Source organism: Mirounga angustirostris, unplaced genomic scaffold (genome assembly GCF_029215605.1).
Source record: "Mirounga angustirostris isolate CCGP_5_RB_7025 unplaced genomic scaffold, mMirAng1.0.hap1 SCAF_11, whole genome shotgun sequence".
NCBI classification, from domain to species: Eukaryota; Metazoa; Chordata; class Mammalia; order Carnivora; family Phocidae; genus Mirounga; species Mirounga angustirostris.
This window is the reverse complement of record NW_026991719.1, coordinates 60,644,110-60,659,877: the sequence shown is the minus strand read 5'-3', so window position 1 is coordinate 60,659,877 and position 15,768 is coordinate 60,644,110. Positions and strand designations below refer to the sequence as shown.

The 15,768-nt window shown below is 34.9% G+C and overlaps 1 protein-coding gene across 5 annotated transcripts in view; it reads left to right on the top strand.

Moving 5' to 3' along the window:
• ABCB7 (ATP binding cassette subfamily B member 7) overlaps positions 1-15,768 on the top strand; it is a 167,880-nt gene that overhangs the window by 89,080 nt on the left and 63,032 nt on the right. For 3 of the 5 annotated variants that reach the window (XR_010406193.1, XM_045879733.3, XM_054508531.2), the window contains 2 exons: positions 3,662-3,739; positions 5,700-5,786. The exons of 1 other annotated variant lie outside the window; for it this stretch is intronic. Coding sequence is in view for 2 of the 4 variants with exons in the window: in XM_045879733.3 (XP_045735689.1) it covers positions 3,662-3,739; positions 5,700-5,786 (165 nt within the window). In the remaining 2 variants the exon portion in view is untranslated. The remainder of the gene's footprint in view (positions 1-3,661; positions 3,740-5,699; positions 5,787-15,768) is intronic. One more of the 5 variants, XM_054508529.2, reaches the window with a different exon arrangement.

The window sequence follows — 15,768 nt, the reverse complement described above, 5'->3', positions numbered from 1 at the left end:
GGTCCTGGGATCGAGCCCCCCATCGGGCTCCCTGCTCTGCGGGAAGCCTACTTCTCCCTCTCCCACTCCCCCTGCATGTGTTCTCTCTCTCACTGTCTCTCTCTGTGTCAAATAAATAAATAAAATCTTAAAAAAAAAGGAAGAAAGAATTGGGGTTGAAGACTTTGAGGGCTTTAGGAAAAAAAGACAAGCCTAGATTAAAAGAAGGAAAAAAGAAAATACAATTTGACACTTTAAATAAGTGATGCAATTACTTAATACCTGACCACACATTTTATTTTTTTTATCTTTTTAGGCATGTATAAAAGCATAATTATCTCTCTAATATTCATTGTGGTTTTGGATTTATGTACATTTATGGGCAATACAAGAAATCTTTTAAGTTTATTCCTAGGTATCTTATTCTTTTTGGTGCAGTTGTAACCGGGATTGTTTTCTTAATTTCTCTTTATGCTACTTCATTATTAATGTATAGAATTGCAGGAGATTTCTGTGTATTAATTTTGTATCCTGTGACTTTACTGAATTTATCAGCTCTAGTCTTTTTGGTGCTTTGGGGTTTTTTATATATAATATTCTGTCATCTGCAAATAGTGAAAGTTTTACTTCTTCCTTACCAATATGGATGTCTTATTTATATTCTTTTTGTTGTCTGATTGCTGTGGCTAGGACTTCTAGTACTATGTTGAATAAAAGTGGTGAGTGTAGACACCCTTCTTTGTGTTGTTCCTGATCTTAGAGGAACAGCTCTCGGTTTTTCACCATTGAGTATGATGTTAGTTCTGCATTTTTCATATGTATCGTTTATCATGTTGAGGTATGTTCTCTTTAAATTTACTATTGAGAATTTTTTTTATCACGAATGGATGTAGTCCTTTGTCAAATGCTTTCTCCGAATCTATTGAAATGATCTTATGGTTTTTATCCTTTCTCTTGTTAATGGGATGTATCCTGTTGATTGATTTGTGAATATTGAACCACCCTTGCATCACTGGAGTAAATCCCACTTGATCATGGTGAATGATTTTTTTAAAAGATTTTATTTATTTATTTGACAGAGAGGGAGACAGCGAAAGAGGAAACACAAGCAGGGGGAATGGGAGAGGGAGAAGCAGGCCTCCCGCTGAGCAGGGACCCCGATGCAGGGCTTGATCCCAGGACCCCGGGATCACGACCTGAGCCGAAGGAGACACTTAATGACTGAGCCACCCAGGCGCCCCTAATTTTTTTAATATATTGTTGGATTTGCTTTGCTAGTATTTTATAAAGGATTTTTGTATCGTTCATCAGGGATATTGGCTTGTAGTTTTCTTGTTTGTGTTTGTCTTTATCTGGTTTTGGTATCAGCAATGTTTGGCCTCATAGAATGAATTTGGAAGCTTTCCTTTTTCTTGATTTTTATGAATAGTTTGAAAAGAATAGGTATTAAATCTGTTTTAAATGTTTGATAGAATTCACCATCTGGTCCTGGGCTTTTTTGTTGGGAGGTTTTTGATTACTGATACAATTTCCTTGCTCATAATCGGTCTGTTCAAATTTTCTCTTTCTTTCTGAGTTAGTGTTGGAAGGTTATATGTTTTAGGAATTTATCTATTTGTTCTAGTTTGCCAAGTTATTGGCATATAAGTTTTCATATTATTCTCTTGTAATCCTGTATTTCTGTGGTGTCAGTTATTATTTCTCCTTCAGTTCTGATTCATTTGAGTCATCTCTCTTTTTTTCTTGATGAGTCTGCACTAGGGCTTATCAATTTTGTTTATCTTCTCATAGAACCAGCTCCTGGTTTCATTGATCTGTTCTATTGTTTTATTAGTCTCTGTTTCCTTTATTTCTGGTATAATTTTTTAATTTATTTCCTTCTACTTGCTTTGGGCTTTGCATGTTCTTCTTTTTGTAACTCCTTTAGGTGTAAGGTTAGGTTGTTTATTTTAGATTTTTCTTGTTTCCTGAAGTAGGCCTCTATTGCTATAGGCTTTCCTCTTAGTACAGCTTTTCTGCATCTCAAAGATTTTATACTCCTGTCATTTCGTTTTCCTTTATCTCCATGTAATTTTTTGATTTTCTCTTTGATTTCTTGGTTGACCATTCATTGTTTAGTAGCATGTTATTTAGCCTCCATGTATTTGTGTTCTTTTCAAATTGTTCTTGCTACTGATTCCTCGTTTCATGCCGTTGTGGTCAGAAAATATGCATGATAATGACTTCAGTCTTAGAATTTGTTGAGACTTGTTTTGTGGCCTAGCATGTGATCTGTCCTGGAAAATATTCCATGTGTACTTGAAAAGAATGTGTACTGTGCTATTTTTGGATGGAATTTTGTGTATATATTACGTATATCATGTGGGAAACCCCATAAGGCTATCAACTGATTTCTCATCAGAAACATTGCAGTTAATAAGAAAGTGGCATGATGTATTTAAAGTGCTGAAAGGAAAATATCTGCAACCAAGAATACTTTACCCAGCAAGTTATCATTCAGAATAGAAGGACAGATAAAGTGTTTCCCAGATAAACAAAAACTAAAGCAGTTCATAACCTTTAAACTGGCCTTCAAGAAAAATTAAAGGGAACTCTTTCAGTGGAAAGAAAGGGCCATAATCAGGAGTAAGAAAATTATGAAAGGAAAAAAATTCACAAGTAAATGCAAACATAAAATAAAAGTACTAGATTAATAACTTATAAAATCAGTATGGAGGTTAAATACAAAAACATTCAAGTCAGTTACATATTCAAAAATCAGTCAAAGGATTCACAAAATAAAAGAATATAAAGTATGACATCATATACATAAAATGTGGAGGTGGTAAAAAATTGAGTACTTTTAGAATGGGTTTGATCTTAAGCGACCACTGAGTATAGACTGCTACACACTTTAGATGTTATATATGAACTTAATGGTAACAACAATTCCCAAACGTGTAGTAGACACACAAAAAATAAAAAGGAAAGAATCCAAGCATAACACTAAAGAAAGCCACCAAACCACAAGGGAAGAGAGCAAGAAAAGAAAGGAAGAGAAAAGAACTACAAAAACAACTATAAAACAAGTAACAAAATGGCAGTTAAGTACACACCTGTCAATTGATCTAAATATAAATGGACTGAATGCTCCAATTACAAGACAAGGGGTGACTGAATTGACAAAATTGCAAGACCCATCTGTATGCTTGCTATAAGAGATTCCATTCAGACCTAAGTACATATGTGGGTTGATAGTGAAGGTCTGGAAAAACATTTATCATGCAACTGAAGTGAAAGGAAAGCTGGGGTAGCCATACTTATATCAGACGAAATACACTTTAAAACAAAGACTGTAACAAGATACAAAATATAACACTACATAATTATAAAAGGAACAATCCAGATTGAGAATATAACAATTTTAAATATCTATGCATCCAACATGGAAGCGTCTAAATATATAAAGCAACTATTAAGAGACATGAAGAAATTGGTAGTAATACAGTAATAGTAGAGAACATTAACACCACACTTACATCAGTGAATAGATGAACTAGTCAGAAGGTCAAGAAGGAAATAGTCACTTTCAATGACATTTAGGCCAGATGGACCTAACAAATGTATACAGGAGAGTAGAGGAAATCTTTTAATATTAATTGTTTACTATGAAAATTTTTCCTCCCTTTTTTCTCTTCTGCAGATCCCAGAGTCATTTAGACATACTACATGGCAGAGACTGGGAAAAGGCAACTCAAGACAGATATTAGATGTTACCAGGGTAAGATTAAGCAGATACTTCTACGTATAACTCAAAAAATTAGCAAGCCCTTTGAGCCTTTTCAAATTTATACTACATATTTTGTGTTTCTCATTTCTTTCTAAGTACTTTTCATTTTTTTCTAAATACTAAGAGATGAATAAGAAATTATGTTCCTGCTAGTAGAAATAGGGATAGATATCTTGATTATTTTTCTACTCCTGGAGAACTCTGTCAGAATCTCTTGAGATCAGTGCCAGCTACAGTAACATTTTTAGAATGCTTTTATAAATGTAATGGCAGCTTGTTGACACTTAAATTTTTCCCAGTAATTTGTATGTGATATATGGAATGCTTGTAAGCTTTGCAAGTGAGTGAAGTTCCTTTACCTTAGAAGATGTTCAGATGGCAGAGTATCAAGGGACTCTAAGCTTATTAGAGCCTGATACTTAGTTTACTTGTTGATAAGGGTTATTTTTCATTGTTAATATAAGTGAAAGACAACTTTAAAATTTCTCAGTGCTCTAAAATTATACAGGCAATTCTTCAAGAGAGAAAAAGGCTAGAAAATTAGAAGACAACCTAAACCCTGAGTACTTCCTTTATTATTTCTTTTTGATTAACAATTATTTGCCATTACAAGGTACAAGGCATTGTTCTAATTTATGCAGAGGCTGTAAAAGTGAATTACATTTCAAAATCTTTTGCTTTGTCAAAGACCTCATTATCTTGTGTGGTATTCATCAGACCCCTTGATAAAATTTGTTGCTTAGTCTTTTAGATGGAAAAAGATGTCACAAAAAGATATTGTCAGACTAAAATTTATATTTTGATGTTTTCCCCTTAAAAATGCTTTAAGATTGTTGATCCAAGAATTAATAACCCATTTATAGCAATTATTTTTTTGTTCTAAACTGGTGTGAATAAGAAAGCACTTTTGCTTTTTGTGATTCCATTTTCGTAGCTTGGCCCAGAGCTTTGGCATTGATACACATTTGTGTTTATAAAGAACTTGCTGTTCATTAATTCATTAATTATTATTATTATGGCTGCTGAAGGAACATTATTATATGCATTTCTTTCATTAAGTATGTTTTAATTGAGGAAAACCTTTAAATATTAGCAAGTTTAAATTTTGAGCCTAATCTTTACTGTCTTTATGAACTATTTTATTTTCTCAAATGACTATTATATTTTCTCCAGTAAAACTTTTATGTTTATCTAACCTAAGAATCAGTCTTACTTAAGGCCTTTTTTAAAAGTAGGCAAGATGTTTGCATATTTTCAAGGCTAGTTGGGAGATTTATAGATAGCTCTGTTTTATAAGCTAATTCATTAAACATTGAAATCTACCCTGCCCATGTGCAAGACACTGTGGTATAGGCCATGGGAGATACAAGGATAAAAGAGGCTGTCTTTAATTTCAAGAAATTTACCATGTAATAAGAAAGACAAAACATGCATGCATATTACTATAGCATATGACAGACAGGAAGTATTAAAAATACACACACACATCCACACACACATATGAGCAAGAATAAGGAAAAGAATCAGCTATGTAAAATGAACAATAAAGCAAAAAAAATTGTATACATGTGGAAAGCAAGTGGGATATAATTAGTTAACTGTATGATATACTCTGCTTGCCAGTGATAGAGTAATAGGTTACATAGTACCGTAATAGCAAATGACAGTAAGAAAACTGGTATAAATCAAGTAGAAGTGTAATATAAGTTTTCAAACATTTCAAAAGCTATTTAGAGAAAGTAACTTCTGTATGAGTATTGGTTACATTTCAACATTCTTTGTGTAAGTGTATCTGTAAGCTAATCGTGAAGGTGTTTTGCTTTATTATGCTAAGCTAGAAGCTATGCCTATGAATTTGTTTGGGACATTAGATTAAGCTTCCTAAGTCAGAGTTTTAAAGATCCGAAATTCTATAATAGCTAATGGATGACTTGGTATCATCTTCAACTAGGCTCTCCAGGCCTGGCCACTGATAGAAAAGAGGACATGTTGGCATGGTCATGCAGGAGGAGGACTCCACACAGACCCAAAAGAAGGGGTAAGAGCAAATAGCAAGTAACTGGAGATTCTTATACATGATCGTACTTGCATAGAACACACACAAGCATTCAAGATTATTGTCTTCTAGAATATTTTGATTGACTCATATAACTACAGGTTTTCTAATACAAAACCTTATGAATTGACCGTGGTCATACGGATGAGATTCTCTTGGGCTTAAAACAAACAAAAAATTTCATGATTTTCTAAAAAAGAAAAAAGTTATCAACCTAAACATTTTAGTTCTTTATTTAAAATAGCATTGGTTGAGGTTTTTATATAATCCAGCCTTATAAATAAATAGGTAAATTAGCTTTAGCACTTACAAGCAGTTTGTGTGTGTGTGTGTGTGTTTTGAGGTTAACATTTCCCCTTCTAGGGTGCCTGGGTGGCTCAGTCAGTTAAGCGGTTGCCTTCGGCTCAGGTCATGATACCGGGATCCTGAGATCGAGCCCCACATCCGGCTCCCTGCTCAGTGGGGAACCTGCTTCTCCCTCTCTCTCTGCCTGCAGCTCTGCCTGCTTGTGCTTTCTCTCTCTCTGTCAAATAAATAAATAAAATCTTTAAAAAAAAATTTCCCCTTCTTTACACTTAGTTGAGAAAGATCCTAGAATGTCCCGCAGCTTCCTGATAAATCCTTCATTTACCTAATCCATTTATTTAATTACCCATATTCTTTTTAAAAAATTTTTATTTTAATTCCAGTTAACAGTGTTATATAAGTTTCAGGTGTACAGTATAGTGATTCAACACTTCCATACATCACCCTGTGCTCATCACAAGTGCACTCCTTAATCCCCATCACCTATTTAACGCATCTCCCACCCCCTGTCCTCTGGTAACCATCAGTTTGTTCTATATAATTAAGAGTCTGTTTCTTGCTTTGTGTGTGTGTCTCTCTCTCTTATTTTTTTACCTTTCCTTGTTTGTTTTTTAAATTCCATATGATTGGAATCATGTGGGTATTTGTCTTTCTCTGACTGACTTATTTCACTTAGGATTATACTCTCTAGCTCTATCCATGTCGTTGCAAATGGCAAGATTTCATTTTTATGACTGAATATTCCATTATATATATGCACGCACGCGCGCGCACATACACCCACACACCATATCATCTTTATTCATCAGTTGATGGACACTTGGGCTGCTTCCATATCTTGGCTATTGTAAATAATACTGTTATAAGCATAGGGCTGCATATATCCCTTTGAATTAGTGTTCTTGTATTCCTTGTGTAAATAGCCAGTTGTGAGATTGCCAGATGGTAAAGTAGTTCTATTTTTAACTTTTTGAGGAAACTCCATACTGTTTTCCACAGTGGGCTGCACCACTTGTGTGTTCTTAACACTACTAATAAAAATTAATAATGCTGCTCAGAAGGTATTTAAATCATCTGTTTACCCAATCCCTGTAGTAAAAGGGATTGTGAAAAAAGAGTGACAGTTTCAGTATTTGGAAGCTCTTGTTTTTAAAATAGATAAATTAAGAAATTATTTGTTTTAATTATAAAATTAATGTCTTCTATTAAGAATCTTCAGATTTTTGAAGAATTTTGGTGCTATACTCCTGCATTTAAACTTTTTTATTGTGCTGCTTTTGAAGAATTATCTATTAGTAAATTTAGTTCGTTCTGTGCTCATTATAACATGAGTAATGAAGAACTTAAAATAAGGACGACTTTCCAGACTTTGCTTGACATACTTTTTTTTTAATGTTAGCAATAGATCCTCATTGGATATAGTCAGAAGCTAGTAGTATTAAAAGAGAGATTAGCACTTACTAGCACAGAGAGCTTTGGTACAAATCTTGATATAATCAAAAGGAGTGGAACAGCAACTTGGAGTATTAAAAAATTGGAGGTCTGGGGAGATAATGGAATAATGAATCTCCAGGCTTGTTAAGATGAGTGGACACTTAGACCAATGGATAAGAATACCAGGATGAAGTGGAGAGGCTGTTTTCTAGCTCTGATTTTATTCATCATCAAGCACCCTTATGATCTTTTTTTTTTTTTTTAAAGATTTTATTTATTTATTTGAGAGAGAGAGAGAGAGCACATGAGGGGGGAGGGTCAGAGGGAGAAGCAGACTCCCTGCTGAGCAGGGAGCCCGACGCGGGACTCGATCCCGGGACTCCAGGATCATGACCTGAGCCGAAGGCAGTCGCTCAACCAACTGAGCCACCCAGGCGCCCAGCCTTATGATCTTTATTTGATTTTTCCAGTTGACTTCCTTTTGGGATAGGGGATTAACTGATTGGCCAATGTGAATATCAGTCAGCTTGTTATTTTTTATTATATATTATTAAATCAACTTATGGGTACAGATGCATCTCATATGTACCCTAAGCTAGTTTTAGGGCCTTTTTACTGCTAGATAAACTCTTCATTTGTGGTATTAGACCAACAGAGAATAGAAAACAAACCTAAGGTATAGAGAAAGTAACAATAATAGTAAAGCTTTTCCTGACAATATATCTTTCATCTCCCATCTGTAAACTTACTATATACTTACATCCCCAATAATATCAGTTACCCTCCATTTTTCCATTAGACATCTGTTCAACTTGCTTGTCCTTTGACCTAGCTTTTATCAAACCACTGTTATTTCTAATAATATTGAAGTAGTGGTTGAATTTATTCCTTTAATTGCAGTTAGTTATCTTTAGCACGGATTGAAACAACAGTTCTCTTCTCTGGACAGTTTCCACTGTCCACTTTGGGCACTTCCAAATTATCTGCTGCTAAATTGGTTCTTTAGGGAGAAAACATTCAGTCTGTCATGCACATTTATACAAAACAAATTGCATCCAAAGTTTTTAGTATATATTTTATTTTTCCTCATCACAGATTTTGCCCCCAAGTAGTTTCTTTATTAACTAGTCCCTTGATCTAGGATTAGAAAATTTCTTGCTATTAGAATTCAGGAATGTCTTTTTTTTTTTTTTTAAAGTAATCTCTACACCCAATATGGGGCTCAAACTCATGACCCCAAGATCAAGAGTCACATGCTCTACTGACTGAGCCAAGTGCCCCTCAATTCAGGAATGTCTTTAAAACCAGAATTCTTAGATACATTCCATATCAGTTAAAGAAAAGGTAATTCTATTACCTTTATCAAATGATCATTTTCTGGGGTGCCTGGGTGGCTCAGTCGGTTAAGCGTCTGCCTTCAGCTCAGGTCATGATCCCAGGGTCCTGGGATCAAGCCCCACATCAGACTCCCTGCTCGGCTGGGAGCCTGCTTCTCCCTCTCCCTCTGCCCCCTCCCCCCCGGCTTGTGATCTCTCTCTCTCTCTGTGTCAAATAAATAAATAAAATCTTTAAAAAAATGATCATTTTCTTTTTTCTTACTCTTTTATTTTCTTATCAAAATCCAGTGAGCTGCACACCCTTGGAGCAGTGGACTCTTGGTGGAAAAAATTGTTCTTGCTTCAGTGCTTGACAACCTATTCTGCTGAAAGAGACGAAGCTACTGACCTGAGAAGCAAAACACATATTTAGCTTATTAATATGCAGTTTTCTTCAATATCTTAAAATTCTACCAAGTGAGCTGCTCCAGATGTGTTTTGATTTTTTTAGTGTCCTTTTTGTGCCCTATCTACATAGTTATTAGTTATAGGTATTCACTTACAGCACTTATGGCTATGCAAGACTGCATCTCTCCCTCAGGTCATACTGTTGAATTCAGTACTGCTGCATATAAACAGTGCAGTTTGTGGCTTTCCACTTATACCCTATTGGGTCAGATGCTTCCAGTTTTATTTATGCATTTGTTTTTGGCCCACCGTGCTATGTTCGTGCTGTTTCAGCTCCCTGTATATAAATAGATATTCCTTTCATTATTTCTTTCTACCTGCCCTGCCTCATAAGGCTTATGAAACTATATATTAATACCAAATAAGTAAATATTTAAAAACCTGTCAGAAGTTAAGATGACTTAATAAATCAAGTAATAGGTATACCTCCTAAATATAATAAGTAACAATTTGTACTCATGTGTTTAAGAATAGTTAATTTATTAATTGAATAAATATTTAGTGAGCATTATTTCTGGTATCAGATTTCTTTTTGTGGCATCTGCTTTTTTTTCTGTTGGCCTACCTTATTTTCAGTCACTTTCATCTCCTCTTTGACAGCTCTCTGATGTTCCCAAGTCTTTTCTTCCAAACTCTTTTCTAGGATAAAAAGATATAATTTGCTACCGTACAGAGGGATAGGGAGCCTATTTGAATTCTCTCTTGTATGACCTTTGTGTTTTCTTTCTGAATCCAGTTGATTTCCTTTATTATGGCAAGCTAATTCTAGTATGTATTTGAGACCTTTGTAAAAACTTTTATTCCTCATACTAACATAGTACTAGTTTTAATGGGGCTTAAAATGTCAGTTCCACATTTTAAATTTGAAGCTATTTAGCTATAGCAAGAAGGCCTCATTGTATTTCTTGTTAGCAAAGAGGAAAGTAGATTCACTTCTACTTTTATAGGCCTTTTAATGGTATTTCTATAGCATTCGAATTTAGGGAGCTTTTGTTATCATGATATGTCATCACAGTTATGTTTTTAAAATAACTTCTAAATTTTACTTATTGTGAAAATGATAAACAGAAAAGTGAAGGAATTTTATGTTTCCTGTTTACATGTAAGTGAGGCTTAAATAAAAATTATGATATCAACCGTTGGTTGCTTCAGGAATTTTGACGCCCGAGAAAGAACTTCCTTTCCTTAAATCATTGGGGTTTTTTTTCCTATACTGTAATTACTCCTTACACAGTATGTTTTCAAATCAGCCAATTTCTTATCCTCCTTGACCATTTCCTATATTTTCCACCCTTTCTTTAAGAATATGATCTTAAAGGGGTATGTATGCTATTTGTGTTGCTTAGTCTGAAATGAAAAGTAAGTTGAAGGCTCCTGGGTGGCTCAGTTGGTTAAGTGACTGCTTTCGGCTCAGGTCATGATCCTGGAGTCCCAGGATCAAGTCCCACGTCGGGCTCCCTGTTCAGCGGGGTGTCTGCTTCTTCCTCTGACCCTCCCCCCCTCATGCTCTCTCTCTTTCTCATTCTCTCTCTCAAATAAAATCTTTAAAAAACAAACAAACAAAAAAGAAAAGTAAGTTGAAATGAAGGTGATTTCAAATTCAGTCTCCAGCATGTGGCTTTAGTATTGTCTTTCAGGATTACCATTGTGTGTCCAGTGTATGAATTATGGGTATCCACAGTATGATGATTCTGGTGATTTTGAAAGATGGTGTATGGTCTTTCAGAATCTGTATTGAGACCTCCAGTGTTATTTTACTCTTGTGCAGCAGGAATGAGTTAGTTTGAAATTCTTTAAAAGTGTGCCTCAGCCTCTGATATGCCTTTTTGATTTGGCCTCCACTTAAAAAAAGACATTTTTCAAACTTTATAGTGTATCTAAAGTATAACTGAAGTCATATACTTTATAGCTGAATGGACTCATAATGCATGATTACACAACTTCAGAACCCATTTTGTTAAGTGAAATGGTGACATTTTATGCAATATTAAGCCAACTAGAATAATTTTCTTGCTCTTAGCCATAACTTCTCTGTGTCCTTATTGAAAAATTTTAGGGTGTGTTGTAGAAGGTTTTGACAGGAGAGAATGTTTAGAAAGATATGCAGAAACAGGGCCTTTTTGTCATTATTCCATCAAGAAAAAATAAGATAAAACTTGTGAAATAGGAAAGTGGTTGAAATGCCTCAGTTTGTGTTATAATGCATTAAATTATATTTATTTAGTAATAGTTTGATTAAAAAAAAAGTGAATTTTAAAATTATAGCCTTATTCCCATTTTTAAAAATACCTTACTGGTTATGAGAGCATATATATGTGTGTAAAAAATAAAACATTAACAACTGTACTTTCAGCATTTCATGTTTTTGCCAACTTATATCTTTAAAGCAGCCAGAAATGTAGTCCTGTATTTAGTACAATATGGACAGTTTTATTGCTGTTGCTCTTTACTCAGTAAACTGAGACTTAAACTAGAAAAATAGTTTGCTGAGCTTTGGGGGCAATAACCGTAATATGAAACTGCCCTGTATAACATAATGTGTTGTCCTCGGTTTCTTATATGTTAACAGTTTTCCTCCATTCCTTGCTATGTAAATCTACTTGAAATTGTGTAACTTTCCTCCCTCAAAGTGAACTAAATTTTTTCTTATATATGAACTACAGAAAATATAAGCAAGCAAAAAGAATGTAAAAAATTATCAATGATTCCATCTACTCACAGCTATTTATTTTAACACTTTTGGGGGTATTGCTTTCAGGCCCATTTGTTTGCATGTGTAAACTCATACACACATCACTTTTTTTAACATGAAAAATAAGTTTTGTACTCTGCTTTTTTCACTTTACATGTTTTTGTGTCACTACATATATTTCTGAACAGCTACACTTTGTTGTATACATTCACTGTAAGTTGTTTTTACAGTTCCCCATTATTGATCATTTAGGCTGTTTCCAAATTTTTCCTGTTAAAACAGCATGAGAATAAACGTCCTATAGCTAAATATTTTGTTCCTTTATTCAGTGGATACTTGTTGAGTACCTACTGTATGTTAGCCACTATATTGGTATTGGGTTACAATAGTGAGCACAAAACACCAAGTTACTACTCACATAGAATTAAATTCTAACAGGAGAGCAGATGTTAATCAAATAATCACACTTCTGTATATGTAGTTTATAATTGAAATGAATGCTCTGGAAGAAGGAATACGCTCTGTGAAAGAATACAGACAAGGATCCTGACTGGGGTTAGGGAAGACCTCATTGAAGAACTGCTGCTTGAGCTAGCAGTTCACTCATTGGAGAGGTTGGAGAGTGGGTTGGTGTTGCACAGAAGGAGATTATTCCAGACAGAATGAATGGTATTATGCAAATGCCCTGTGGCAGGAGGGTTTATAGCATATTTGAGGAACTAAAAGAAAAGAAAGCTAGTATGGCATGAACACTGAAAGCAGCGGTGTAAGACATTGCCAGCGATGTAGTCAGGGGCCAAGCCAAGCAGAGCCTCACAAGCAATGTTACAGACTTTGATCTTCATCTTAAGAGTGGTAGGATGCACCTGAGGAGTTTTAAACTATGAGTAATATATGATTGCAGGGTATACTCATTGAACAGGGAGCAGAGTGGACACAGAGAAATCATTTAGGAGGATGTTGCAAGTAGTTGAGGTGAGAGGTTACGATAGCTTGGATTAGGTTGGTAGTAAAAATAGAAGTAGATTCAAGAAATTTTTATGAAGTAAAATTGATTCAGCTTGGCTCATACTCTTAAGTATTTTGTGACGCATAAGTTTCCAGAAATGGAATTCTTGACACAAAGGGTAAATAATTTTAAAAGCTGATGGTAGATATCAAAATGCTTTCTGGATAGATTGTTTCAGTTTACTCTCCCATTAATAGTGTGTTAGAGCGCCCATTTCAATACAACTTCACCATCAATGAGCATTAACTTTTGGGTTTTTTTTTAAATATTCCAGAAAGTGAGTAGATACTTCAGTTTTTAAAATGGAGATTATTTTGCTAGCTATAATAACATAGTAGTTTTGGAATATATATGTATTGATCTTATTTTGGCTTTACAAAGTGTGGTTTTGATTCTTAATATTCTGCCTCTAAAAGCTGAAACTAAAACAAAAAGATTTCATGGGAGTGTTGCCTCAGGAACTTGAGAGAAAGAAAAATGGAAGATGATTTAGGTCAGATGAAACATGACTGGAAAATTGTATTTTTGTTGAAATATTTAATAATCCAACCTCTGTTCTGTATAATTAATATCAAGACTCCTACTTTCCTAAACATTGCATTACAACTCTACTTTATCATGAGTTTTGACTGAGGGCTCCAAACTATTTTAAATAAACATTGATAAAGAGCCCAAAAGTATATAAAGATTTTGACCACAAAGATGGAAATACTGAAATGTTGATTAAAGTTTGTGTAATGTACTGATAGCTTAATAGATGAGAAATAAATGTACAGTACATGTCCTCTTGTCCCCCCTGAATAACTTTTTGGCAATATGAGGATGGCTGTAGCTGGAAGTAAAAAATTAAGTAGCTTTTTTTTTCCATTCAAGTTATATTCATTTATTTATTTTTTTATTAATATATAATATATAATGTATTATTTGTTTCAGGGGTACAGGTCTGTGATTCATCAGTCTTACACAATTCACAGCACTCACCATAGCACATACCCTCCCCAGTGTCCATCACGCAGCCATGCCATCCCTCCCACCCCCCTCCACTCCAGCAGCCCTCAGTTTGTTTCCTGAGATTAAGAGTCTCTTATGGTTTGTCTCCCTCTCTGGTTTCATCTTGTTTCATTTTTCCCTCCCTTCCCCTATGATCCTCTGCTTTGTTTCTCAAATTCCACATATCAGTGAGATCATATGATAATTGTCTTTCTCTGACTTATTTCGCTTAGCATAATACCCTCTAGTTCCATCCAGTCATTGCAAATGGCAAGATTTCATTTTTTTTAAGATTTTATTTATTTGACACACAGAGAGAGAGAGCACAAGCAGGGGGAGTGGCAGGCAGAGGGAGAGGGAGAAGCAGGCCTCCCGCTGAGCAAGGAGCCCGATGCAGGGCTCGATCCCAGGATCCTGGGATCATGACCTGAGCCGAAGGCAGACACTTAACCAACTGAGCCACCCAGGAGCCCCCAAGATTTCATTTTTTGATGGCTGCATAATAGTCCACTGTATATATACACATCTTCTTTATCCATTCATAAGTAGCTTTTTAAAAGAAATTTGTATAGTTTCTTTTTCTCCAGGATAGTTTGAGCTTGAAAGATACTGACCTTAGATTCAGAATAAAAGTTATGTTTGCAAATATCTTCTCCCCTATCGTTTTGGCTTTTTGATAGTTTTCTTCACTGTGCAAAAGCTTTTTATTTTGGTGTAGTCCCAATAGTGTAATTTTGCTTTTGTTTCCCTGCCAGAAGAGACATCTAGGGAAACGTTTCTGCAGCTAGTGTCAAAGAAATTACTGCCGATGTTTTCTTCTAGGAATTTTATGGTTTCCTGTCTCACATTTAGGTCTTTCATCCATTTTGAATTTATTTTTGTGTATGGTGGTAAGAAAGTGGTCCAGTTTCATTCTTTCGCATGTAGCTGTCCAGTTTTCCCAGCACCGTTTTTTGAAGAGACTGTTTTCTTCCCATTGTATATTCTTGCCTCCTTTGTCATAGATTAATTCACCATAAAAGTGTGAGTTTATTTCTGGACACTCTATTCTGTTCCATTGATCTATGTGTCTATTTTTGTGCCAGTACCATACTGTTTTAATTACTACAGCTTTGTAGTATATCTTGAAATCTGGGACTGTGATACCTCCAGCTTAGGTCTTTTTGTTAGTTTTAATTTTAATTCCAGTTAACGTATAGTGTAATATTAGTTCCAAGTTATAATACGGTGATACAGCAATTCCACATATCACCCAGTGCTCATCATGACAAGTACTCTCCGTAATTGTCATCCGTCCCCCCCACTCCCTTCCCCTCTGGTAACCACTAGTTTGTTTTCTCTAATTAAGAGTCTGTTTCTCTCTCTCTTTTTTTTTTCTTTTCTCACATTTGTTTTGTTTCTTAAATTCCACATGAGTAAAATCATATGGTATTTGTCTCTCTCTGACTGACTTAACTTTCATTATACCCTCTAGCTCCATCCATGTCCTTACAGATGGCAAGATTTCATTCTTTTTATGGCTGAGTAATATTCCATTGTATATATCCTACTACTACGTCTTTATTAATCAGTGGACAGTTGGGCTGCTTCCATAATTTGGCTATTATAAATAATGCTGCTATAAACATAGGGGTGCATATATCTCCTTGAATTAGTGTTTTTGTATTCTTTGGGCAAATACCCAGTAGTGTGATTGCTGGATCATAGGGTTGTTCTTCCTTTTTCAAGATTGCTTTGGCTATTCAGGGT